Source organism: Meriones unguiculatus, chromosome 8, assembly GCF_030254825.1.
Source record: "Meriones unguiculatus strain TT.TT164.6M chromosome 8, Bangor_MerUng_6.1, whole genome shotgun sequence".
Taxonomy (NCBI): Eukaryota; Metazoa; Chordata; class Mammalia; order Rodentia; family Muridae; genus Meriones; species Meriones unguiculatus.
In genome coordinates this window covers 19,835,661-19,863,265 of record NC_083356.1, presented here as the reverse complement: position 1 = coordinate 19,863,265, position 27,605 = coordinate 19,835,661, and the positions used below count along the sequence as shown (strand labels likewise).

The 27,605-nt window shown below is 49.8% G+C and overlaps 1 protein-coding gene across 4 annotated transcripts; it reads left to right on the top strand.

The window, feature by feature from the left end:
* Positions 1–170: 170 nt before the first annotated feature.
* On the top strand, positions 171–25,258 carry Tef (TEF transcription factor, PAR bZIP family member). Of its 4 annotated transcripts, none has more exons than XM_021646522.2 (4): positions 171–370; positions 13,396–13,713; positions 19,458–19,678; positions 21,796–25,258. In XM_021646522.2, the coding sequence occupies exons 1-4, from the start codon at positions 304–306 to the stop codon at positions 22,009–22,011; spliced, it is 822 nt and encodes a 273-aa protein (XP_021502197.1). In that variant the 5' UTR covers positions 171–303; the 3' UTR covers positions 22,012–25,258. The 4 variants fall into 4 exon arrangements, with proteins under 4 accessions (XP_021502197.1, XP_021502196.1, XP_060244975.1 ...); XM_021646521.2 differs by lacking the exon at positions 171–370 and adding an exon at positions 9,772–10,019; XM_060388992.1 differs by lacking the exon at positions 171–370 and adding an exon at positions 10,128–10,505.
* The last annotated feature ends 2,347 nt before the right edge of the window (positions 25,259–27,605 follow it).

Genomic DNA, 27,605 nt, shown 5'->3' with positions numbered 1-27,605 from the left:
TCTCTGTCAGAGGATTGGCGCTGTGGCTCCACGTGCTGCAGCTGGCACAGGGCCAGGTCCGCCCTGCCAAGCAGCGGGAAGGGAAGGCCTGGCTGCAGCCGGAGCTGGCAGGTGGCCGAGCTGGGGGTGGACAGGCGGGCTGGGGCTAGGGCTGCCCATTGGCTGCCTCAGGCTCACACCCGCCTGCCTCCCTAGCCTGTGGCTCCCCAGCAGCCCCTGCCTCTCCAGCTGCTTCTAAACTCCGGAGCAAGCACCTCCTGCTGGGCTGTGTCGAGCTGCAACCAGATCGGAGTGGCCCCTGCCATGGACATGCCTGAGGTCCTCAAGTCCCTGTTGGAGCATTCTTTGCCTTGGCCAGAGAAGAGGGCAGGTAGGAACACAGGTGGTCTATACTGGCAAGGTGCCTAAGTGCCCAAGGGGTGGGAACAGGCACAGGGACAGTGGCAGGATTGGTGAAGAAGGGCTGCAATGCAGAGGACCCCAGGAGGTATGTGGGTGTCACACAGCTCTGGGGCTGCCCCTGTGCCTGCTGGCTTTCGGCACTATAGCCAGCGCACAGATAAGGACAGGTGCTGTGCTCACGTGGGACAAGGACAGCACTAGAGGGCCTGAAGGAATCCAGCCAGAAGCTGATTGCTTCTTAAGCTCCCTCCCGCTGCACGCTGGGGGTGAGCAGAGGAGTGACAGAGCCAGTAGATTTGGGCAGCAGCTGTGTCTGGAGGAGAGGCTTTCTGCCCGCCACTTGCTCATTGCTGGAGGGCTCAACTCATGGATGGGATGGAAGCTGGTTATGTAACAGAACCACAAGCCCCGCGTTCCTAGGATACCACAGGCAACCCCAGGGCTAGGGACAAGCAGAAGAGCAGAGTGAGTGGCGGAGGATGTGGAGAGGGGTGGCTTGGGCAGCCAGTACCAGGTACCTTACAAGTCTTTCCTGGGAAAGTTAAGTGCTTTGGGGATTTGGGGGAACCTATTTGGGGTACTCTGGTGTTTATGTTGCCAAATCTCTCAGCCTCACCCCAGGTTCTTACTACATTTATCAAAAAAAAATTTCCCACAATACTGGGGATCAAACCCATGCCTTTAGAATGTTAAGCACAAGCTTTGCTACAGAGCTGTGCCACCAGCCCCTGCTCACTGTTTTTAGAGGAGACAGGGGTGACAGGAGGTCGGGGTTCTCTCTTGGAGCCCTTTCCAGGCATCTGCCTCATTCTGTGCTAGCATCTAACACACCTCATTGCTCTGATACCCCCACAGGACTTCTTGCAGGGCTCTCCAAACTCTGGAGACAAAGGATGGCCCCTGGGTTCCTTTTACCCTCTGGGGCCAGGCAGGAATGAGCTTCATTTTGTTAACTCTGGGAAGGCAGGACACCAGGCTTTGGTTCTGAGAATGCTGTTAAGGGAAAGGGTTTCCCCATGCTCATGGCAGGGTCCGCAGAGGGTTCTTATGGATCTTAGGACCCAGGCCCGTTAGACCACAGCCTAGGGTTTTTAACGTCTAGGCATTTAAAAGATGCCCCCCTGGCAGGCACCAGAGAAGGCGTTCCCGCAGCCAATGGCACAAAGGACACCAGCTGCTGACCAGGAGGAGCCCATGTCCCCACATCCCTGGAAAAGTCCCTGGACAGAAGGATGAGCCTCAGCTAGGGCCCCTCTGCAAACAGGCCATAGACAGCTTTCTGCCACCTGGGAGGGGAAGACATTCCAAAATGTAGAGCAGAGCCCTTCCTGCAAGTACGGAGGACAGATGATGCAGCATCCTCATGACCCCACCCAGCTGCCAAGATGCCTACCGCCCTGCAGACAGGGGCAGCTCCATATTTGAAGGGCTTGACTCCGGGCACTGCTCTGTGCATGAGACTAACCATGCCTTTGAAGTGTGGTAGCAACTGCTGGTCACGGGCTCTTGGCTGATATGCACAGCCCTGGAAAAGCTGAAAATTCCCCACCCCTCCCAGGCAGTCATTTAGGGGACTTGCCCAAGGTTTCGGGCACAGCTTTGCCAAAATCGGGTAAGTTCTGCCTGAAGACTAGTTAGTCCAGTGATAGCCAGGTGTTAGGCCTGAGTCTTGGACCCCCTCCTGTCACTTAATGTGGCACTTCGTGGCAAGTCAGAACGCGTCATCCCACAGGACAGCAGCTTGCGGCTAACTGGGAAAAAAAAAATTGAAGGTAAAGAGGTGGAGGGGCCAAATATGTCACAAAGCTCCCCACCTCATACTACTATTCCCTCCCCACAGTCACTACTCCCCAAAGCTCCCAGACCTTCCAACCCCACTTCAGTGTCTGCCTGAACAAGTGCTACCCGCCACACTGAGCCAGAAGACTCAGCAATTCTGTGTCAAGTACTCCACAAGTTCCTGTTGTGGCCGTCTCTCCCCATCTCCCACCACTGTGCTTTGGCCTCTGTGGGAGTCGGCACAGGCAGTACTGTGCCCTTCATTCTCCGTGCAGGGGTGGGTTTCTCCTGGAAGACTTCAGAACCCTCACTTTCTCTTGTCTTCCGCTAGCCCAGACACTGCGGCACAGCCAGGTCACATGCAGGGCGTAGCTAAGTTCCAGTGGGAAGGAATTTCGGAAGAGAGCAAGGCAGAGCATGAGAAATTCCAGGTGCGCCCTCAGGAATGCTCTCCCCACCACTCTGTTTTCTAGTTCAAAGACGCTTCCCAAGATCCACATGCAGCCGCTCTGGCAGCTCCAGGGTCTGCTGCAGCCTGCACAGACTTCTGCCTCTCTCTGGTCCCCAAGCAGGTAGAATCCTGATCAGTACTGACCAGACTTGAGACTCCCTTGGCTTCCCAGCTTCCCTACAGTCGGAGGAATCCATGAGCAAAAGGACGATCCATCCTCCAGTCTCTGTCTGACTCAAGTTTCTCGCCTCTGTCTCTGAACCTATAAAATCACACTTCCTGTCTCTGCTCTCAACTTTTCAGTGCTCACTCTTCTCCTGCTTTATTCTTCTTCAGCTTCTTGAAAGATCTGGAATCCCTAAATCATCTGGTTACCTTTAGGGTTTTTTTGTTTTGTTTTTTCAAGGCAGGGTTTCTCTGGGTAGACTTGGCTAGACTAGCCTCAATTTATAGACCAGGCTGGCCTTGAACTCAGAGATTTGCCAGCCTCTGCCTTCCAGAGTGCTGGGATCATAGGAGTGTACCACTGCACCTGGCTTTGACTGCCCACTCCCCTCATCCATAGGGCTTCACTGTGCTCAGTGACACCCCATCCATCTTTCTGTCATCTCCACTTACCTAGGCCTCCATTTACAGGAGCCTGACATGCTTTAAAGTCAAACTAGGTAGGAAGAAGCAAAGGCTTACAATCAGCATCAGGATACGATCCTTGATTCTGCTCTCAAAAAGCAGCCTGGTCTTTTAAAAAGTACGAAGACTGTCTATGCCACAGGCTCCTTGCCAGAGCTAAGTGAGCTGTCCACATGGACCATGTTTCCAACTGTGACATGCCATGCTGTTTGCTCTGAACAGACAAGGGCAATGTGTTTTGGAGGTCGCTCTTTCCACCTGTAATTGCACCCTCATTGCCTTCCTCCTTTCACTGGCAATCTGACCCTCATTTTCTTACTTTCACCTCTCTTTAATTAACTGGATGTTATGAGGCTGTACACATACACAGGGCTGTTTCCTTGGAAGTCTGAGTGAAACTCCTGGGCCATGATGCCACCAACCCTGCACCAAACAGAACAACCCTGCTATCGTACAATAGACAGAATCTTAGGGGTACTTGCTGGGGTACAACACAAGGGTACAGGGGCAGGAGCTTCCTCCAGTGTTCTTGGTGAACTGAAGAAAACAGGGTTAGGGTGGACTCCATGCAGCCTGGCCTGACCCACACTTGGTCTTACTAGAGCACTCACTAGGCCTGGGAAACCAGAGAAAGCTTGATGTTTGCTCTGGAGGGAGGAAATGATACAGGGCCTCCTACAAGATGGACATATTAAGTAATCTACTCCTCATTTCAGCCTGCTAAGTGGTATATCTTCCCCATTCTTTTAGTGAAAAATGAATTCTGAGAGCTTGGTCACTTGAGGGCAAATAGGTAGAGTGGTCTTTTTCCTTCCCTTCTACCTGAGAAAGCCAGGGCCTTGTTCTCTGCTCCACCCTATCACCATTAGAAACATGAAAACTCATTTTCATCAGGTGCCAGACACTAATGGTAGGGTCAGGAGGCACTCCTTCCAGGTGGCTTTGAATCTGGCCGGACCGCAAGGAAGGCTGCTGAAGGGACGACCTGAGTCCCTCAGCCAGTCGAAAGAGCATGAGCCACCCACTCCTCCACCGCTATGTGCAGCAGCACTGCAAGGGAGCCTGGTTTTTCATTTCCCAGTTAGAACACTGATGCTCCTGGATGGGAGGCCACACACTTGTCAATGAGGTCACCCAGCTCCTGCCTCCAGCCTCATGCCTATCCACAGAATTCCCTGGTCTCTGAAAACATGCAGTATTTCTTGGTCATCCAGTTGTTCATTATTAGCTTAGTGAGCATTCTCTATGCTTGTAGCTCAGGCATGGATGAGCTAAACACTGTCCTTGCTCAACTAGAGCTGGTAACCCAGGAAGGAAAGACAACAATCGTGGGTCCAACTGGCCTTTCCAAGGGGTGACAATTAAGCTAAGACCTAGAAGTGCGGCCAAGCTAACTCTGTGAAAAACTTTCAGGCTCTGGGGAGAGCACCTTAAAGACCCTCCCTTTGTCTGCAGAAGAAAAAGTCAGTGGTGCCACAGAAGGTGAGAAAAGGTGGAGGGAGTATAGAGTGTGGTTGGAGGGATCCCAGGGATAAGACCTCGGTAGCTGGGCCCTACAGCCTGCCCCTACTGTATCACCAACAGGACTTACTTCAATAGGGAAACAAGGCTGTCAGGGGGTGGCTGTTCAAATACCGCACAGGCGGCTTGCGGGGGGAGGGGACAGAGGTTTTTCTCCATGGTTGTGCTTCTCTTGGGGCGGCTCATCTGTTATCCAAACCCGGGGTGTGTGCAAAATACAAGCCAAATAGGAAACTAGGCTCTTGAGAGTTCTGGAGGGAAAGGCAAGAATTTACAAAGAGACTCCACCCACCACTTCTACCCTAGAGCACATCAAGACCAAAGTACAAAGCACAGACCCACAGTTTCCCAGCCACAGGTATGTGGCTACAAAAGGGAGCTGCTGGCAAGGCTGGTGCCAGGGACTTGCCAAAAGAATGGCTCGTGCTTGCTCTTCCAGATTCCATCGTAAATCAAACACATGACTTATTTCATATTAATAACACTCTAAATGTATAACACTTGGCTCTAAAAAGTTTTAATGTTCTTACCAATACCAAGCAAAGAACACAAGCTAACAAGTATGTATTACTACTCTGAACAAAGCACTGTGCTTGCCAGCCTTTAGTATTGGGACATCAAGTCCCGGCTTTCTAGAACCTGATGGAAACCTTACCATCAGCATGCTTTTGCACAGCTCAGGTCCCTGTGCCATCTGTCAGTCCTTCTAGACGGTCAGTGGTCAAGATCATTGTGGGGCTAATGGAAAGCACTTGCTCGGCACATGCTTCCTTCTATAGACTTTCATTTTTTGGTTTTTCAAGACAGGGTTTCTCTGTGTAGCCTTGGCTATCCTGGACTTGCTTTGTAGACCAGGCTGACCTCTCAACTCACAGAGATCTGCCTGCCTCTGCCTCCCTGAGTGCTGGGATTACAGGTGTGTGACACCGCACCTAAATAGACTTCCTAACTTGGGTTGGTCAGCAGGTTTCTAGCTGGAAAGAGCAGAATCTAAAACTCTTCCTGTTCTGGCAAATAACACTTCTCAGACTGGCTCTGGTTTAGACTCTACAACCTATCCTAATCTCATAGCAGAACAACTCCTAAGCCAACACATTCTGAGTGGAAGGGAAGGGCTGGTGGATGCCCACCCATCCGTCTCACAAATTACTCTTGTAGATGGGTACCTGCCAGTGCTTATCACAGCTAATCTTCACAACCCCCTAACTGGCAGCATTCTCCATCTGCTTCCTAGAGGAAAATGACTGAGGCTTAGAAGCCATTTGCACAGTGCTATAAGCAGGTCATGGCTCAGAGGAGAGTCTCCTCAGGTCTGCTCTCAAGCCTGAAGTCACTGCTCTGCAGATGCTCTGAGGTAGGCCTTGCACTGAGAACGAGTCATTGGCCAGGCACGGTGGATCTCTGTGAGTCTGAGGATAGCCTGGTCTACAAATAGTGGATTCCAGGCCAGGGCAGAGCTACACAGTGAGGTTCTGTCTCAAATCCACCCCCATTAAAAACACAACAACAAAAAACCTATAATAAGATGGCTCAGTGGGACAAAGCACTTGCCACAAGGTTTGATAGTCTAAGTTTTATTCCCTGGAACCATGGTAAAAGGAGAACCCATCCCCAAAAGTTGTACTCTAGCCTCTGGTGCTCGCGCGCACGCACGCACGCACGCACGCACACACACACACACACACATGCACTAAATGATTAATTTAAAAAAACTATCATTAGAGACTAGGAATGTAGCTCAGTTAGTAGAGTGTCTGCCTAGCATGCACAAACCTGGGTTTGACCTTCTGGACTCCATAAATTGGTGGTGGCAGTGCATGCCTATAATCCCAGCATGCAGGAGGTAGCAGCAGGAAGACACAGGAGTTGATGGCAGGAGGACCATACCTCATTATCTATGAGAACCTATCTCAAACACACACAAATTCAAGAATCTATTGATACAAAATAATGTGATACCATAGCACACTTTTCCTTTTCTTTCTTTTAAAGATGGGGTCTTACTATGTAGCCCTGGCTGGCCTGGAACTCACTCTGTAGACCATGCTGGCCAGGAACTCACAGAGATCCACTTGCCTCTGTTTCCCAAGTGCTGGGATCAAAGGTGTGCGCCACCACGCCCAGCTGCCACATACTTTTAAAGTTTAACCAGGTACTAACATGTTCTCTTAGGGAGTCTTTTTTTTTTTTTTTTCTTTCCTTCCTGAGGTAGGGTTTCTCTGTGTAGCCTTGGCTGACCTGGACTCGCTTTTGTAGACCAGGCTGGGCTTGAACTCACAGAGATCCGCCTGTGCTGGGATCACAGGTGCGGCCAGCGCACCTGGCAGGAGTCTATTTCTTTATAGGGTTCACACACTATGGCAGTTAGCAAATTGCTTCCCATAACACTCCTCTACTGTGAGCAGAGACAAGGTCACGGCCATCACCATAGCAATGACAAGAGACAGCAGTAGAGAAAGGCAGCTGGGGTTCTTCTAAGGTCAGCTGGAGAGGGAAGAGAAAGCAATGTCCCTGCTTTCAGGACAGTGCTGATTGCTGCAATCCCCCACAGCTTGCAGGGAAGCACCAGAGGGAACGTGCCTGCAATGGTCCTTTCGGATCCTGAATATCCACCTTTTGGTTACCCAGGGGAAACGCCTCCCTCAAGTGTCAGTAGAGAAGAGCATCAAAGCTACATCAGTTTTTTGAAGCCTCAGACTGTTACCTTCCTGCATTTCAGCTGCTTGCCTAACAGGTGAGCTGCTCTAGGTTGGCTGATCCATCCATCCATTTGGGGGTACCCATAGCTCCAAAGAGTGGCGGAGGGAGAGAGGATGAGAGCAGGAGTGGAAATCTCCTCCCTACATGCCATCTCTGTTACGGATAGATGACTTGCCACTCTCACCATATTAACCCTCCTCTACCACGTGAGGAATTGTTTTCCCTTCTCAATAATGTAAAATTTAGCTATGAAAATACACATTTGATCTAGTCTAGCAAGTTCCTACATAACCAAACTAGCTGGAGATTTGTATTTCTTTTAAAGATATTATGTTACATTTTAGTGTATGTACAGAAGAATTGTGCTCACCGAGGTCTGGAGACAACGTTTGTGAGTCCCTCTTGCCATCATATGGTACCCAGGGATTGAACTCTGGTTGTCACACTTGGCAGTAGTCATCTTTACCCCACGAGCCATCTTACTCACCCAGCTTTTCTTTTCTAGTGTTTCATATGTTGCTTCATTTTCTTGGAGTTGCTGTTAAATTTGTTTCTAAAAACCTCTAGGTCAGTTTCTCCTAGATACCCTAGACATACTCAGAATTCCTAATAATTCTGCAGCACATGTGTTTTCTGTGCACAGTTTCCTTTTCCACGCTGGATTTATATCCATCAGTTTTGATTAGATTAGGAAAAGCATTTGCATGGGAACACCGTAGGCTAAATCCTGCACTGTCCCCATTTGACATAGGAAGAACAGCACAGGGAAATGTAACAATGGGTTGGAGGCATCAGATTCTCGTGATCAACATCCCAGAAACTTGAATTTTGGATCCGCAGTCCATCATCCTGTCCCTATGACTATGCAAAGTCCTCAGTCTCTTCCCTTAGACCTACTCAGCTACTCTATTTCTTTTTCCTCAAGTCGTAGCAACGTTCTCATTCCATGCGCTTTCAGCTGCTGCGGTGTCCTGCGCCTAATACATGAACCACAGGCAGCCATTCTGCCAAACTCCAGCTCCTCCTCCGGAGGCAGGGAGCCATGGGAGGGACAGAGCACAAACAAGCCAAGTCCCTGCCCCTCTGGGAGCTTAATCCCAGAGCGTCTAGTATTGTCTGGGCTTGAAGCCGAGTATGACTTGTTCTGCAAAGAGATACAAAGTCCTGTCTTGAAGGTCTGTGCACCCCATCAAGGGCTCACAGGTATCCTAGGGAACCCAGGAAGCATAGATATTTTTTTTAAGAGATGGGTCTCCCACAAAATGCAAGATTAGTAGTTTCTGTTTTGTTTTTTTAGCTTTAAAAAAAAGGGAAATCCTGTAAAAGAAAGAGAATTGGGAGGCGTCCGGGACTGTGGAATGTTGAATTTTGAGACCGAGGAAATGCGCTCCAATGGAGCAACTGGATATTCCCAAGGTCACAAGCTTGAGCAGATAATAGTACGGAAGTACGTCCCGACCCGGGTTCGTGGATAGGTCTCAAGAACGCGCTCCCTATGCTGGTGTTTATCCCGCAGCGAGGCCAGCTCCCAATCCCCAGATCAGTGGGCAACTTGACACCCGCTCGAGCGGCCGAGCCTGGAGGCCGCCTGCCCTCCGTTAACCTCAGGGGTAGCGTGGGAGGAGCGCTGGCCCGGCTCCGCGGGTGCCCGTCCCAGTCAGCGGCGGACCCCGGGCAAAGTCCGCTAAACAGCAGAACAGGCCAGGCCAGGCCAGGCTCAGGCCAGGCCCCGCCCCTCCTCGCCCCGCCCCTCCCCTCCGCAGCCGCACGTGCAGAGCCTCGTGCAAGCGCGCCGGCCCCGCCCTCTCCTCTCATTGGCTGCCGCGCGTCTTCCCCTCGCTGTCCCGCCCCTCGCGGTTCCCCTCGGCTGCCGCTCCACGTGACCCCCGGGGTTGGGCCGCGGCGCCCAGCTCCGCCTTCCTCTGGGGTGGCTTCTCTGAGGGAAGGAGGCAGAGAGGGCCGCGGCGGACTGGCTAGTCCACCACGAAGGTGGTGGCGTGGGAGGACGCGACTGACCAGGACAAAGCGGGCTGCCCCGCACAAGGCCACGATGCTCCCGGCGGGCGAGGCGGAGCTCCTCACCTGGCTCTGCACGTGTCTCGCCCCTTTGGCCTCCGCAGCCAATCCCGGCTCGAGGAGCTGGGCCCGCCCCCACGTGGAACGCACCAATCGGGAGCCACGCTCCGGGACCGCCAGCCTGGCCTCATGAATAATGAATGAGGCGGAACCCGGCCGCGGGCGGGGTGCGGACGGAGGGAGGCGGGGGTGAGGCAGCGCGTCTGCGCAGTGCTGCCCGTGTCAGCGGCTGCGGCGGGTCGAGCCGCTCCGGCCCATCTCGGGGTGCGGGCGGGGGAGGCGAGGCGCACGAGTCGGGCGCGGGGCACGATGTCCGACGCGGGCGGCGGGAAGAAGCCGCCTGTGGAGCCTCAGGCGGGGCCGGGCCCGGGACGTGCTGCTGGGGAACGGGGCCTGTCGGGCTCCTTCCCTCTGGTCCTGAAGAAGCTGATGGAGAACCCCCCGCGCGAGACGCGCCTTGGTGAGGGGGGGGCCCCCCGGCTCGCGCGTATCTGGGGGCGGGGTTTCTGTAAGGGCGGGGCCTTGTGGGGGCGGGGCGGGTCCGGTCAGAGGTCAGGGTGAAGCGGTCCAGCGGATGGGGGGGTGCCTATGCAGGAGCGGAGATGACGAGGGGCCTGCCGGACTAGGCCTCTGGCGGAGAGAGAAAGTCAGGGGGCGACCTGGAAAGGACGGGTCGATGATGGAACTTTGCGAGGAAGCAGGCGCTTAGATGGGGCTCCCGCGAGGCAGCCTGCATCCAGAGCCCTAGGATGCTGCTGGCCTCAAATGCGGGAACCTGGGCCTCGCCCAGTCTGCGGATCCCAGGAGCACTCCACCGCACCCCCGGGGGTGCAGAGTTCACCACCAAAGTTTGAGAAGCCCTTATCGCTGTAGCAGATGGTCTTTGCGTCTTCGGCCCATCCTGGAGAAGGACGCTTCTTCCTCCCTGGGAGTGGACGTTGAGCAGGTCCACCGCGGTGCTTTACTGGAAATGTGTCCCGGGGTGACTGCTGAGGTGCAGGTGGAGGAGGCGGTTTGAAATGAGGTTCGGTAGCGTCTTTGAGGGGATGAAGGATGGGTAAAGTAGGGTTGTGATGAGGCTTAGGATGCGGCCACTGAGGCCCTGCCCCTGTTTGGAACCACAGTAGCAGGTGTTGCCCAGGCCACAAGGGTCCCCGGAGCCTTGTATGGAAAGGAGGCTCGGCCTGGGTATTTGGCCTGGAAGAGCAGCAGGACTGCCACCTATGGTGGGGGTTTGGGTTCATTGAGGTGCGCTTTCAAGCCTGAGACCGTCGGATTTTCAAGAGCTCAGTGTAATTAGGGTGTTTGGGAAGGAATAGGCGTTTTGCGGATTGCCTGTACTGGGGAACTCACTTCCCTTTCTAAAATGCCATTTCTCCTCTTCTCCTGGGTGTGTTCCGGGGCTGCTGTGCTTACAGTTGTCACTGTCGGGTTATAAATAGCTTCCACTCAGGTGAGGCTAGGTTCTCTCCTCCTGCCTCAGGACCTCATGTGCACAAACCCTTTGTTTGAAGATGAAGCTTCGCCCCAGATGATGCTGGTGCTCACATCTGGCGGCTCTTGCTTAGGCTTACCAGAGAATAGCAGTCCACCCATATGGTGACTCTTTTTGCCTTATATCTGCACATGCTCACAAGGCATTCTGACATAGTCTTATCTTGTTTGCGGTATTATCTCCACCTTGCAGGTGAGGAAAGTTGAGACTTTGGAGAGGTGTAGATGCTTTCTCAAGGTCACATGGGTGGGCCTCTGGCTCTTGGTTTGGTGTCTCTCTATGCTGTCAAACTGACAATCACTGATGTCGGTCCGTCCCTGTGACTTAAGTGCTGGACATGTCAGTCATGTACCTTTTGAAATTAATTTAAAACTTAACATTACAAACACGAATTGAATTAGCCTGACTGATTGTAGTGGTGCCTGCTTGTAATCCCAGCCCTGGAGAGGTAGCAACAGGGGGATCCCTAGTTCAAGGTCATATTCAGATGCACATCAAATTTCAAGTCACTCTGAGCTTCATAAGACCCTATCCCAGAAAACTAGAAAAGATCGTTTTAATTGCTTCGGGCAAGCAAAATGTGAAACTCACTGTTGCTTGTCCTGTAAGGAGGCTATTTGTTTGTTTGTTTTCAAGACACAGTTTCTCTGTGTAGTCTTGGCTATTTGTAGACCAGGCTGGTTTCAAACTCACATCAATCTACCTGCCTCCACCTTTCTGAGTACTGAGATTAAAGGAGTGTATCACCGCCCGCCAGGCTGCTTTTTTTTTTTTTTAATAATGCTTTACTAACACATTTATTTTTATGTTTTGCCTACATGTATGTATGTGGGTGTCCGATTCTCTGGAACTGGAATTAAAGATAGCTGTGAGCTGGCACATGGGTGCTGGGAATTGAACCCAGGCCCTCTGGAAGAGCAGCCAGTGCTCTTAACCTCTGCACCATCTCTCCAGCCCAAGGTTGCTTTTTTATCTCCTCCTTTTTCTTACCTCTTTTGATCCCAAGTGACCCCCACCTGACTGGGCCAGTCATTTCTGAACAGAATGTGGAGTCAGAGAGATGAGCAGGGAAGCCATCTGGCCCACCCAGCCCACAGCCTGGGATTGTTGTTGTTTCCCAGTTGCTTTTAAATCAAAGCCTGGTCTAAAAATAATTAATTAATTAATTAAAAGACAGTTGTAGGAATGCAAGTTAAATCATATTAGAAGCTATGAGCAAGATGTGTTCGTGAGAACCTCCACCTCGCTGGGTCTGGTCTTTTTTTTTTTTTTTTTTTTTTTCCCAACACTTTCGATTTCTTGCCCAGTGTTGTGGTGTACACCTCTAATCCCGGTGTTTGGGAGACAGAGGCAGATGACTCTCTGTGAGTTCGAGGTCAGCCTGGTTTACAAGTCCAGAACAGCCAAGGTTACACAGAGATACCCTGTCTTGAAAAAAACAAAACAAAACAAAAACAAAAACGGTACATCTAAAGGCAGGCCATAGGGGTAGGGGCAAGAAAAGCATGCAAAATTTTTTTCACTTCTAAATCCAGAGTTCAAGGTTGTCTCCCTCATGAACATTTCTCTGAAAAGAGTTCCAGGTCATCTCATTGCAATACACCCAAAGGCAATCTGTCTGAAAATCCTGCACTCTCCAGGCACTGTAAAGGTTCCCATAGCCACTGCTTAGCCTCTTTGTTGGTCCCTGAAATCTAGAGCTGAATCTGACTCAGTTCCTGCCCTCAGTGAGCTCACAGCGGTAGAGACTGTGTACTGTGTACCATATACTCAGTAGTAGTCATTTTTATATGTTATATGTCTGTTCTTCACAAAAGTGGCTTGTGACAGTGAAACACACCAGGGCTCGGATTAAGTGACATGGATTAGGTCACATGTCCCATAGCTAGTGTGTAGCAGCCCTGGGTTGGTATGGAGAAACATAACTGGAGGGAACAGAACAGGGGAACCCAATATTGGCTAGGGAACCTCAGCCTTATCCATACTAAGATATCAGGAAAGGTCAGAAACACCACTTCCTTCCTCATAGCCTCTCCGATAGATGCCTGCCAGCAGCCTAGTCTACATTAACTCTGGGACTACCACAAGCCTCTTGAGCATGCAGCCATTCCAGAAAGGCCAGACACAGAAGAGAATGTGTTGTTGCCCTCAGAAGAGACCAGCCCACCTGGCTCAAGCACCAGGTCACAATGGGAAGACAGGACATGCTCTTAAAATGTGTCTATGGGGTGTTGATGGAAACAGGCCTCTGTGAAAGATGGGTCTTCTCTAAGGCTCACTGCCCACCTCCTGGGATGTGTTACTCCCTTGCGTGATGTCTCATTATAGATTTTGTTTGCAGATAAGGAAAAGGGGAAGGAAAAGCTGGAGGAAGACGAGTCTGCAGCAGCCAGCACCATGGCCGTGTCTGCCTCCCTTATGCCGCCCATCTGGGACAAGACCATCCCCTATGATGGCGAGTCCTTCCACCTAGAGTACATGGACCTGGATGAGTTCCTGCTGGAGAATGGCATCCCTGCCAGCCCCACCCACCTGGCCCAGAACCTGCTGCTGCCTGTGGCAGAGCTTGAAGGGAAGGAGTCTGCCAGCCCTTCCACAGCATCTCCGCCATCCTCTTCTACTGCTGTCTTTCAGCCCTCGGAAACCGTGTCCAGCACAGGTGGGTGACAGCCCTTGGCCAGGCCCCCCCGTCTCATCTAGGGGGCCACTCCCCACTGAGTTCTGCTTTATAAGGCGGGGGATAACACAGTAGTTACACCAGCAGCAGTCGTCTTCCTCTGTCAGGGTACCACACATGCTCAAGATGGTGGAATGCGCTCCCGGGCTGCAGCTCTGCAGAAGAGCTGATTCCACTCTGCATTTGATGCTGTTCTTTTATTTTAGCCACAGATTCTTGGGAAGTTTAGGCAATAGTATTAAACACCACTGTTCCTGCCATTCTGACTGTAAGTGCTAAGATTTACCTAGGATTTATTCTATGCTAGGCTTTAACAAAAAGTCATCAGAACAGTCTTCCAGGATTAGTTGTACTATTATCCCTATTTTGTAGATGGGAAACTGAGGCACAGAGAAAGAAAGAAACTTGCCCAAGCCACCAGCTGGTAGGTACTAAAGTAGCATTTGAACCCGCATCCTTGTCTGCATAGGCATGGACTCCTTAGGCACTAGCACAAATGACATTCCCACTGCTCTAAAAAAAATTCTTCAGCATGTAAAGACATCGTTTACTGTTTTGGCTTGGGGGTTGGTGCTTTGGGTTTGTTTGTTTTCATATCTGAACTTGAACCCACCAGAGAAGCTGTGTCCTCAGAAGCCATGTAAAGTTTCTGTAGCCTCAGACATGATGGCAGTTGTCTCCTGGGACCCACACAATGAAGCTCTCGCGCTGTGTTTCTTTTTAAGATCTTCTTATTTATACATGACATGTTCTATTTGCATGTATGCCTATGACAGTAGAGAGTATCAGATCACACGGTTGTGAGCCGTCATATGGGTGCTGGGAATTGAACTCAGGATGCCTGGGAGAGCAGCCCATGCTCTTAATCTCTGAACCATCTCTCTAGCTTATAGCACGTGGTCTTAGCCACTTATCTCTGCAGCCCCAACTTTAAATAAACAAATAAATAAATAAATAAAAGTGAGGGCTGGAGAAATGGCTCAGAGGTTAAGAGCACTGTCTGCTCTTCCAGAGGTCCTGAGTTCAATCCCCACCAACCACATGGAGGCTCACAGCCATCTCTAATGAGATCTGGTGCCCTCTTCTGGCGTGCAGGCCCACATGCAGAAAGAACATTGTATATGTAATAAATAAATAAATCTTAAAAAAAAAGCAGATGCAGTGTTATATGCTTGTAGTCCTTGTTATGCAGAACACTGGGCAGGAGGATCACAAGTTTAAAGCTAGTCTAGATAACATAGTGAGACCGCATCTCAAAAAATGAAAAAAGAAGCTGGGCATGGAGTCCCGGCACTCTGGGAGGCAGAGGCAGGCACATTGCTGTGAGTTTGAGACCAACCTGTTCTACAAATTGAGTCCAGGGCAGCTGAGGCTACACAGAGAAACCCTGTTTTGAAAAACCAAAAAGGAAAAAGAGAGGCCAGAGATGTGGCTCTGTGGTAGAGTGCTTGTATGCAGAAAACCTTGGGTTCCAGACTGGAAAGATGGCTCAGCAATTAGGAGTGTTAGTTGCTCTTCCAGAGGACGCAAGTTTGATTCCCAGTACCCACATAGTGGTTCACAGCCATCTATAACTCCAGTCCCAGGGGATTTGGGCCTCTGTGGGTACCAGGTATGCATGTGGTATACAGACAAACATGCATGCACGTAAGTGTTTTTTAAAAGCCTTAGTTGGGTTTCTTAGCACTGCAAAGTAAGTTTTAATTAACTAAATAAAAATTAAGACAGAAAATGGGTTGAAGAGATAGCTCAGCCACTAAGATCATGGAGTGTTCATGCAGAGGACCTGAGTTTGGTTCCCAATACCCACATCATAGCTCACAGTCGTTCATAACACCAAGGGAGCCAACTGTCATGCACATGGCAAACATATGTGCATGCAAGTAAAACATTCACACACATAAAGTAAATAAACCTAAAAAAGAAAAAACAGGCAGATGGCTTAGTCAGTAAATCGATCCTGGGAACGGTGCAGACCCCCAGCACATGAGGGCGTGCAGTGCTGGGTCAGATACTGGCAGTCCACCAGCCTGCCGAGACAAGCCAGCGTCCTCCAGGAAGAGTGAACTGGCAAGGTGGCTAGGCAGAAAAAGGGATTTTCCATGAAGTCTAGGGGGTGCTGGGAATCAAACTTGGGAGCACTATATGTGTGGAAACAACAAATGAACCCCAGGACCCACATGGAAGTAGGAGAGAGCCAACTCTGTAAATCGTCCTCTGACCTCTGCTCGTGCCGTGTGATAGGCACATAGAGGCACAGACGTACAAATAAATAAGAGGAATTAAGCTAAATGAAAAGGTGGAGTGATTGAGAGAGACACCTTGCATTAACCTCCGGCTTTGACATGTACGTGCACACACGTATACATATGTCCACACATGTAAATCACATATTAAAAATTTTTAAATAATTTACATGTGGAATTGACAGTGAATCACAGATCTGCCTGCCCCTGCCACCTGAGATCTGGGAGTAAAGGCGTGTGGCGCCGCACCAGCCTGAGAAGTAGCATGTGTGTGCGTGTGCACAGCCCGGCGCACCCTCAGGAGGTGAGGCCTCCCACTTCGCTGCTGCCCGGATTCCGAGAGGGAGCTGTGTGAGCACCCATGAAATGCGTATGACCATGGGCGGTTGGCTTCTCCAAGGTGCCCCATTTGATTCTCTCACCAGAGGTTACATTTGCTAGTAGCTGAGCAATAGAATTGTCCTCTGTTTTATTTTTAAATATCATGTGGGCTCCCAACAGTCAGGAAGCAGAGAGAGAGAATTACCACAACTTTGAATCCAGTCTGGTTTATAAAATGAGTCCTAGGCCAGCCTGGGCTACATAGTTTCTTCCAGGAGAGCCACATAGAGTTATATTATAGAGAGAACTGCTCTCAAAAAATAAACAAATTAATAAAGGGGCTGGAGAGGTGGCCCAGAGGTTAAGAGCACTGGCTGCTCTTCCAGAGGTCCTGAGTTCAATTCCCAGCAACCACATGGTGACTCACAACCATCTATAATGAGATCCATTGTGCAGGTGTACGTGCAGGAGGAACACTGTATACGTAATAAATAAATCTTTAACAAAATAAATAAAAATAAAAAATTGACAGAGTTGGCAAAGTGGCTCACCAATAAGGGCACTTGCCATCAAGCCTGAAGACCTTGTAGGAGGGAACTGACTTACACAAAGTGTCCTCTGACCTCCATTCTTTTACAGCGGCATGTGTGCACACAGGTATTTGCGCGCGCACGCGCACACACACACACACACAAATAAATGTGCAAAAAGAGCTGAGCAGAGGACACAATGCAGTAGGCAAGTGTTTGACTTGCAGGTGGGAGTCCCAGGTTTTATTCCCAGTACCATACTCACTCACACAGTAATAATAACTCTTAAGTTCATTGCATTACTACTCTTAAGTGTTTAACTTTATAGAATTCTATAACACAATTGATTGTGTGGATATTTCTATGTTAACAAAATATGCTGACATAGTGGCACATAGCTTTAATTCCAGCACTTGAGAGGCAAAAGTTTGAGGCCCCTGGTATACAGAGCAAGTTCTAGGACACCAGAGCTGCATAATAGTGAGACCCTGTCTCAAAAACTGAAGTCGTTTCACAGAACATACTGGATGGAAGCTGGGCATCTTGACCTGTACCATGGATTGCCATGAAAGGTAGATATGAAAGCAGACTCCTTTAGTTTTCCAGTCATTTTGTAGAGAAGGCATCGGTAGTGTGTGTGCTTTCGTGTCTGACCTTTATGCAGCGTTTTGTGAAGGTCGTCTTGTCACTGTGGGGAAGGTTTGTTTCCATCGGTGAATAATACCATTTGAGCACACAGAGTGGAGCCATTCTGCAGCCGAAGGACAGCGGAGCTCACTGTGTAGTCTGGTTGAAGTTCTGAACAGCGCTGCTGTGAACGTTTGTGTGCCTCTCTCCTGGTCGACACTTGCATTTGTCTTGGGCACTTACTTAGGAATAGACTGTTGGACATGAATGATTGCCTTTTCTTTTGTTTTTGTTTTTGTTTTGTTTTTCCAAACAGGGTTTCTCTGTAAAGCCTTGGACTCCCTTTGTAGACCAGGCTGCCCTCGAACGCAGAGATCCACCTACCTCTGCCTCCCAGAGTGCTGGGATTACAGTCGAGTGCCACCACACCTGGCTTCCGAGACTGGATTTTCTATGTAACCGTGGCTGCCCTGGAATTCACTGTGTAGACCAGGCTGGCCTCACAGAGATCCACCTGCCTCTGCCTCTCTGGTGCTGGGATTAATGGTTGTGAGCCACCATGTCAGCATTATTTACTTGATTTTATTATGTGGATGAGTGTTTGCCTGTGTATGTGTCACATGTATATAACGTGCCCACAGAGGCCAGAGGAGGGTGTTGGATCCCCTGGAACTTGAGTCACAGGCAACCGTGAGCTGCCCTGTGGATGATAGAAACTGAACCCAGCTCTTCTGCAAGAGTAGTGGGTATTCTTAAGACACTGAGCTCCAGAATTCACAAACATGTATACCACATAGACACACTTTTTTTTTTTTTTTTTTTTTGGGAGGGAAGAAGATGACGCAGGGTCTTACGTAGCCTATACCACCATACCCAACCTGATCCAGTTAAAAGCCTAAATTCGATCATGCTACACTGGGCCATGAGCATTCCAGTGACTTCTCATTTCAAGAGAAAAGCCTATATCAGGGCAGATAATTGGTGGGTGGGGTGGATATCTTTGATTTTAATTTTGACCTCTTTTGTATTACAAGGTATATAGCAGCCTTCAGGCTTCTACACACATTATGCTAGTTGTACCCTGGAGTCCTGTTGTAGCCAGACATCTCCTGCTGGGCAAAATCGTCTCTTGTTAAAAATCATGGTTTTAATTTCTCTGCCCTGGTCTGCTAGGGCAGTACCAGGGATATAGTTTGTATTGAGTAACTATCTATTGGCTGAATATCTAGTGTACTCTTATTGGTATCATTGAATATGTAGGCCAGAGGTTTGGTTTTGTTTTAACACAAATCTTATCTCAACATACAACCTTTGAACTCCAAAATTGACATTAATGCAATGTTTACTACAAAGCAGCCCTCCATACAGAGCAGGAAGAACTAGGGGTCAGAGTCCGCCAGACCAAGACTCACAGTTCAGTTCAGTTATTTACCTTCAGGGATCTGGAAAGCCCATTACATTTATCTGAACCTTGGAATCCTTTTCTGTAAAGTAGGAGTTAACACTCATCTCCTTCCAGAGTTATGAGACGGAAGGAATGAGCACAGCCACTGACTTGGGGCTCCTTGTGAGCCAGCGCTGTCCTCTCAGCCTGTGTCCTCACCATTGTCGTCATAGAGAGACTCAGCTGGTTTTCAGAGAACCTGAGACACAGGAAGTCGAGGCATATAATGATTTAATGTTTTACTTACCATTTTGAAGGCCTCTGTTTCCTTTGGCATATTCTGTTCCTAAACAGAAGAATTTGCAGGCTGGAGGCGATTCAGTGGTTGAGCACATGCTTAGCATGTGCGGAGCCCTGGGTTTGATCCGTAGCACACAAGAAAGGGCAGAGTCATCTTAGGGATGAACCACGAGTGCCTGCCTGCCTGCCTTTAGGGCTGGTGGTGTGGTTTTCTTCCAAGTGGCAGTGGTCTGTGCTGCCTCCAAGTTGTGTGGTAGGGTGACATGTATTTTCTCTGTCCGGTGAGGTGCTTCTAGATCTTCTGCCTCTGTCTTTCAGAATCATCCTTGGAAAAGGAGAGGGAAACTCCAAGTCCCATCGACCCCAACTGTGTGGAGGTCGACGTGAACTTCAATCCTGACCCTGCTGACCTGGTCCTCTCTAGTGTGCCAGGTGGGGAGCTTTTCAACCCTCGGAAGCACAAGTTTGCAGAGGAAGACCTGAAGCCCCAGCCCATGATCAAAAAAGCCAAGAAAGTCTTTGTCCCTGATGAGCAGAAGGTAACACCCAGTGTCCTTTATTAGAGGCACAGCAGTGGTGTTAGAGTCTAGGGCAGCTATGGTATAGCTCAGCAGTGCAGTGCTTGCCATGTACACATGAGGCCCAGAGCTCCATCTCTAGCATTTCAAAGAGAAAGAAGCTGAGCATGCATTACACACCTTTAATCCCAGACTTGGGATGCAGATGCAGGCAGATCTCTGAATTTCAGGACAGCTTAGTCTACAGAGTGAGTTCCAGGGCTACACAGAAACTGTCTCATAAAACCAAATAGAAAGAGATGGAAATAAAACCAGTGTAGGGACTGTGCTTTCTCATACGTGATTTTTATATGGAGAATCCTCCCTACTACCACTTAGAAAGACAGGAGTTCTGAGCCCAGCGGTGGTGGCACACACCTTTTATCCCAGCACTTGGGAGACAGAGGCAGGTAGTTCTCTGTGAGTTGGAGGCCAGCCTGATCTACAGAACAAGTTCCAGACAGCCAAGGCTACACAGAGAAACCCTGTCTCAAAGAAACAAAACAAAACAAAACACAAAAACAAAACAAACTAATGAACAAAAGTCAGGAGTTCTGTATGTGGAGCCACAGCAGCAGCAATTTGATGGGAAGAAATGGTCAGGTGTGGCTTGGTCCCGATCACTCCAACAGTTCCCTTCTTCCCAGGGCTTCTGGGTGTTCTACCGTTCCATCTCCCTGTGTTAGTGCAGCCATTGGGAAAAGAAGTCACTAGATGGGCTGGAGAGATAACTCAGAGGTCAGGAGCACTGGCTATTCTTCCAAAGGTCCTGAGTTCCATTCCCAACAATCACATGGTGGCTCACAACCATCTATAGTGAGATCTGGTGCTCTCTTCTGGCATGCAGGCAGCATATTGTATAAATAAATAAATCTTTAAAAAAAAAGTCACTAGACCATAGAAACTTAGGTTGAACAATCTTAAGGACAAAAGATACCTTGTAGGCTGGGGAGAAGGCATAGAGCAGCAGTTCTCAGCCTTCCTAATGCTGTGACCCTCTAATACTCATGTTGTGGTGACCCCAACTATAAGATTCTTTTTTGGTTTTTTAGGGTTTTTGGTTTTTTGAGACAGGGTTTTTCTGTGTAACCTTAGCTGTCCTAGAGTCACTTTGTAGACCACACTGGCCTCAAACTCACAGAGCTCTGCCTGCCTCTGCCCCTGTGAGTGCTGGGATTACAGGTGTGCATCACTGTGCCTGGATGAATCATAATGTAAATACCTGTTTTCAGATGGTCTTAGAAGGCCTCTGTGAAATGGTCATTTGTTTCTCAAAGAAGGGGTCATGATCCACAGGTTGAGAAATACTGGCTTTGTGGGTAAAGCATGAGGCCCTGTGTTCAAATCCTAAGAAGCCATGTGAAAGTCTGTAGCATGCCTTGACAGGCAGTGAGCTGCTGTAATTCCACTGTTCTCATCAGACGATAAGAACAGGGAGGCAGCGGGAAGAGAATTGCTGGGAATTCTGGGCCACCTATCCTGTCAAACACAACAGTGAACAACAAAGGGACCCAGTCTCAAACAAGATGGACACCTAGGGCCAGCACCCAAAGTTATCCTCTGATGACGGCACACACCTCCTCTCCCTCTCCCCTTTCTCCCCACCCCCTTGCATGGCCTTGTAAGGTTAGGTTTCACTTCAGGGAACTAAACCGCATCTAGGTCGTTGGCTTTTAACCAACACTAAGCATGGTGCGGTGGCACACATCTTTAATCTCAGCAATTGGGAGGCAGAGGCAGGTGAATCTCTGAGTTCGAGACCAGTCTGGTCTGCAGAGTGAGTTCTAGGACAGCCAGGGCTACACAGAGAAAACCTGTCTTAGAAGGAGAGAGAAAAAGAACCTGTTTCAAAAGAGAGAAAGAGATGTTAACCACCATTATGTCTAAAGGAGGCAAGGAGGGTAGGCTCTTGCCTCCTCCATACAGCCTGCCCCTCTGAAGACAGGTAGTGTCCCACAGTGTTCCTGCTGTAGGGTGCAGGCTCTAGTTCTTACCACAGCACTGAACTGTGTGTGTCAGAGGATAGGATTGGGGGTGGGAAGGAGAGATTGGGTTCCCTTGGAAACCACCAGACACCCACAGAGGGCCCTTTCCCATAGGACGAAAAGTATTGGACAAGACGTAAGAAGAACAACGTGGCAGCCAAGCGCTCTCGGGATGCCAGGCGCCTGAAGGAGAACCAGATCACTATCCGGGCAGCCTTCCTGGAGAAGGAGAACACAGCCCTGCGGACGGAGGTCGCTGAGCTTCGCAAGGAGGTGGGCAAGTGCAAGACCATCGTGTCCAAGTACGAGACCAAGTACGGGCCCTTGTAACCTGTGCCCCTTGCCCCGCAGGGCACTGCCTGTACCTCAGACCTCTGCCTGGGGCTTCCTGGACCCCGCACTCGTGTGGAGACTTAGGACTCTTCATGGGCACATGGTGGCGTACCTGCTCTAGGAGCACTCACGTCTCAGCTTCATTATAACACGGCCAGCACACGTGGGGACTTCCCCAGGGGACCAGGGTCCTCTGATGGGGACATGAGCAAATCTACGTAGACGGGTAAACGGCCCAAGTTTCTCTTCTTGGATGTACAAGCTGAATCAGAAGGGGACCTCCGGAGTCCAGGTTTCTCTTTTACAGAGTGCTCAGGCTTTCCTAGCCTTCCCTCAGTCTCTAGTCTGGACTGACAAGGGCTGTCTACAGAATGAGTCATGATTATTGTCATCCTAATGTCGTCTCAGGTAGCAGGTGCATTTCCACTTGGGGTGTGTCCGTCATGCACCTCACCCTCCCCAGAAAAATCTTTAAGAGAAACATTCATTCCCATCTGTCTCGGAGCCTGGACACGTTAATACTCCTGTTGGTGTATGCAGGTGGTGGACATAGGAGTGGGATCTCTGCATAGCCTGGAATTGGGGTGGGGTTTGGGGCTTGCCGTAGAAGTGCATCCAACCATTCTTAGCTCCTACATCTCTTTTATCTTGTGGCTCTCAGGCCTGAAGCAGCCCTGAGATCAGCTCCCTGTACATCCCACTTGGTATGGAAGAAAAATTTCAGGATGGCTGTCTCTGGGCTCTTAATTGCCAGCACCTAGGGAGGCCTTCATATCTCCAGGCCATTCTAGAGGCTCCTGATCTCCACTAGCCTAGCCTGTGGTTATTTTCACCCAGTAACCTTTCTCAGATCTTATGTTTAAAAAGGAACCCCATCACCTAGGACTCTTGACCCTCCTGGCCCCAGTATAGCACTTCTGCATGGTGTTCAGGGAACTGACCTCCGCAGCCTCCTGTTGTGGGCAGAGTGAGGCTTGTCTCTTGGGGAGCTCCATGGGTTCTTTACTGTGGCTTACCAGTGTACCCCAGGCCAGAATCCAGTCTCCCTGAGGCAGAAGAGGGCCTCTCACTTTGCAGATTAGAACCCCTCCTATGAGTGTCAGCAGGGCGCCACCTAGGAGCTATACTTGCCGAAGTCACAGTACAGTTCTCATGGGACAGCTGGCGCTGAAGACACTTACACCGGCCTGCGGTCCCTCAGGAGTCAAGGGCTGCTCACATAGGTCTGACCAGGAGTGGAGTGGTTCTTACAGCTTTGGCTCCCTCTGCGTCACAGCTGCACCTTTCTCTTCTGTTTGGCTAAACTTGTCCTCTTGCTCTGCCCAGAGGATTGACAGAGGAAATCGTGGAACCCTCTGCTCACGTGGGTCAGTTAGGGCACCTTCCAGGAGGGTGTGTTTATTTGCTCAGGGCTGGCAGCCTACGGAAGGAGACAGAGGTGGTGAGGGTGCTTTCTCATACTTAACACTGGCTTTATTTTAAATGGTGGCTTAGTTTAAATGGGGCCCCAATCTTTCAAGACTTTTCATAATGATGTTAAGACCAGGGCAAACTGCCTACTGGCCATGGACTGCAGCCAGGCGATGCCCTGCTCCTCCTGGGACCTGCATACCACTTTTAGGGGAACTTGACAAAGGTCCCTGAGGCCAAGGGAGGTCTCTCTCTTACTAGGTCCCTGACTTTGACTTTGTGGTTCTATAGGAACCATGTGCACACTTTGTCACTCTTGTTGTAACCACAAAGGGCAGTTGCACCCAGCATGTCAGTGTCCTGCCCAGGCTGCCTGCCTCCTACCCACCCGGTACTTTCTCTGGGCTGGCTGTTCACCCAGAGGCAGTTCTCATTTCGTGATTGGTGGACAAGCCTTGAGCTAAAAAGCTCTTCGTTTTCTTCGGCTAGAAAATGTAAGGTTTGTGTTTTTTAAGTTTTAGTTTTAAGGAATGGATACTTATCTTTGGATGCCATCTGTGTTCTGACCCCAGTGGGTGAGGTGGGGCTTACTGTCTCCCCTTGGCCCCACCTTCTGCCTTGTGGTGCCCTCCTTTCCTTCCAGAAGTCAAGGGCAGTGGTCTGGCTCCTCCTCAAGTGCTTACTTGGAAACAGTGTGGCTGCTTCCTTCTTGGAGGAGTCTTTTGAATGAAAAGCGGCAGGGACCAGAAGGAGCATGCCTGGATGTTGACATCTTGGAGGAAAAAAGAGTTCACATAAGCTTGGCTCCTCTGTTGGCCTCGGGACCCAAGGCTGCACAGAAAGAGTTGATCTCTGTTGTTTGTCTTGCCATGAAAGTCCCCTGAGCCCTTCTAGGAGCTGACAGTTGAATCCTGAAGCTCCTGTACTCAGATCTTTGAATTCTCCTAAAGAGTGACAGGCTCAAGAAGCCAGCTTCTGTTTGGCTTTCCATGGATTTGATTTGCCTTGGGATGAGACGTGCTGTCACTTCCTAAATGTGCTGTCCTCAGCTGTGGCAGCCTCATTGCAACCTCAGAAAGACGCATGAATGAGCCAGAATGCTGCAGGAATGTACATTCAAGAGATGTCTAGATAAAGAACTATATACGTTTGGAGAGAACCACCCTGCGGAGGACCTGCCTGAGTCACCTTATCCTCGTCCCAGAGGCTGAGCTTTGTAGGTCTGACTCCTTTGGTTGGGGACAGCACTAGGCAGTGAACCTGACCCCCAGTCCACACTCCCTGTGAGAGGGTGCTGTGGTCTGCTTTCCACTCAGGCAGCTCCTCCAGTCCTCCAGCCTGGGGGAAGATGTGAAGCTCTCCAGGGGCCCTAAGAGGTATGCTCCGTGTAAGAGGGGCCGTGGGGCTCCTGGCTTCCAGGGCACAGCCCCACCCACAGCTTCTTTAACATCTGTTGATTAAGTGCAATAAATTTTTCTAGAAAAAGGCAAAGATGATTTCCAGGTAGAGATTGCTGTCTTTTGATGTTGGGATGCCAGAACACCACTTGGTTTTATTTTTCTAAGTGCATGTGATTGGTAGAGTGTGTGGGGCTCTGCATCCTCCCTGGGAGCCGCATTCCAGCGACCCCTCTCCCTACCTTTCTTGGGAGAAAGAGGCCAGGAGAAAACCCCTTTGTCCCAGCTGCAGAGGTGGAAGCAGACAGCAGCCCATTGGCCTTATGTGTGTGTGTGCCTGTGCGAGTGTGCCACTGCTAGTGGGCCAGAGTGATGTGGTAGGGAGGGAAGTTGGGAATGTATCCTTTTCAAACAGAATTAAATATTTTGAGACGAGAGTTTGGCAGTGGTCTTTTATATTATTCCTTCCTTTATTTCCTCTTTCTGTGTTGGCCTGAGAGCCAAGCCAAAAAGCTTCATCTCTGGAATTGCAGGCAACAGCTCCGTCAACACCAGCCAGCTACCCCTGGCCAAGTGGCCTAAGTCTTCTGTGCCTCAGCTTCTTCACCTGTCAGTCAAAGTAATGCCTGCCCTGTTGTTCTTTCTCAAGAAAGGAGGACACATATCAGAACAGGAATTTGAACAGACTGTGACACAACCAGCAAAAAGGCCAGGAACTTAATTACCTGCTAGCAACTATGTTTTTTAAAAAAGATGTGGGGGTCAGAGAGATGGCTCAGCAATTAAGAGCACTGGCAACCCTTCCGAAGGTCCTGAGTTCAATTCCCAGTACCCACATGGTGGCTCATTACCAGCTCTAATGAGATCTGGTACCCTCTTCTGGTATGCAGGCATACATTGAAACAGAACATCGTATACATAATAAATAAATAAATCTTTAGGAAAAAAAAAAAGGATGGATTGAGAGTACAAATTCAAGCCAGTTGGTGGTGGCACACTCCTTTAATCCCAGAACTTTGGTGGTGAGATCTCTGAATTTGAGGCCAGCCTGGTCTACAGAGTGAGTTCTAGGACAGCCAGGGCTACACAGAGAAACCCTGTCTTGAAAAACAAAGCACAAGGTTGGTTCCCAACACCTGTTTCAGCTTAGAACATCTGTAACTCCAGCCCCTGGGGAGCTGTTCTGGTTTTGCCCTTACACACGCACGCGTACACGCACACATGCACACACAAGTAAGTAAATGCTGTCGTAAAACTTGAAACATAACAAAGCCAAGTGTGGTGGCTCTTGTGGGTAATCATAGCACTCTGCTAAGCCAGCAGGTTAGTTAAGCCAGCAGAAATGAGAGACCCTTCTCCAGGCAGCTGAGAGGTGAAAACTGACTAGTGTCGTCTCCCCCCCCCCCCACGCGCATGCTGCGGTGTGCGCCATCTGTATTCTCACACATGCACCATAACACCAATACAACATTTCAAGTTAATGCTTTCAATCCCATCACTCAGGAGGCAGACACAGGTGGATCTCTGTGAATTCAAGGCCAGCCTGGCCTACATAGTTCCAGGGCAACACAGACAGAAAGGCCATGTCAAAAGCAAAATAAAAATCCGAAAATTAATGGAGGCTGACAGGATGGCTCAGCAGGTCGTTCTGTCACCAGAACCCACATGGCAGAAAGAGAACCAAATACTGGAAGTTCTCCGCAGACCTGCAGAGACACACAAAAATAAATAAATGTAAATAGAGATGAAAGGAGGAGCAGGGAAGATAGGTGAGTGGGTGACGTGCTCTCTCTGTGCACAGGGAGGTGAGGGGGAGTGTGCACGCAGAGCAGAGAGTGCTGCCTCAAGATGAGGTAGGGCACCAAGGCCGTCCTCAGATCTGTGTGCACTCGCACCGGGTCATACATGAGCACACACACAAGAGCATACAAAAAGGATAAATACATTTTGGGGGAAGCCACTTGTGGTGTGACACATGGCTATACTGCTGGCATTTGAAGATCGTAAATTAGAAGCTAGCCTGGGCAACACAGTTCTGATCTCCGTGGGTACACGGCTACATTTGTCTCTCAGGGAAATACACACCAGAAAAGGAAATGTTGAGTCCTCACTAGAAGTCAGAATGTTCTGGCTTTCCCTTCCCCAAGTTTTCTGTGTTCCTGAGATTTTCACAAGCAAATGACAAGCTTTAGGGTTTTGTGAGAAAAGAGGAAAGAGAAGGTACATGCGCGTGTGAGTGAGTGTGTGTGTGTGTGTGTGTGTGTGTGTGTGTGTATGTGTGTGTGTGTGCATGCAGGTGCCTGTAGAAGCCAGAAGAGGGCATCAAACCCCCACATTGCAGTTACAGGCAGTTGAAAGCCACCACATGGATGCCGAGAAGTGAACTCTGGTCCTCTGCAGGAGCAATAGTGCTTATAGCAAAAGACAAGTTTCGTAAGCAAGGCTGCAGACACTCAAGGTACCAGCCCTGTCACCGCGTATTGTTAGCTCTGCTCTGTCGCCTCTGGGTCTGCCGTCAAGCTGACCTGAGTTACTCAGGAGCTCTCTCCCAGGACATGAGTTACTCAGGGTGGGTGTGACACTCTCAGCAGTGCCTGAAGTGAGTCCCCTTTCCCAGTTGGGCAGTGGTGGCCCACACCTTTAATCCCAGCACTAGGGAGACAGCTGGATCTCTGTGAGCTCATGGCCAACATGGTCTACAGATTTTAGAAACCCTATCTCAAAAAAAAAAAGAAAACAAAACAGTCTCCTTCCAGTCTCCTCTAGCACACCCTCCAAACCCTT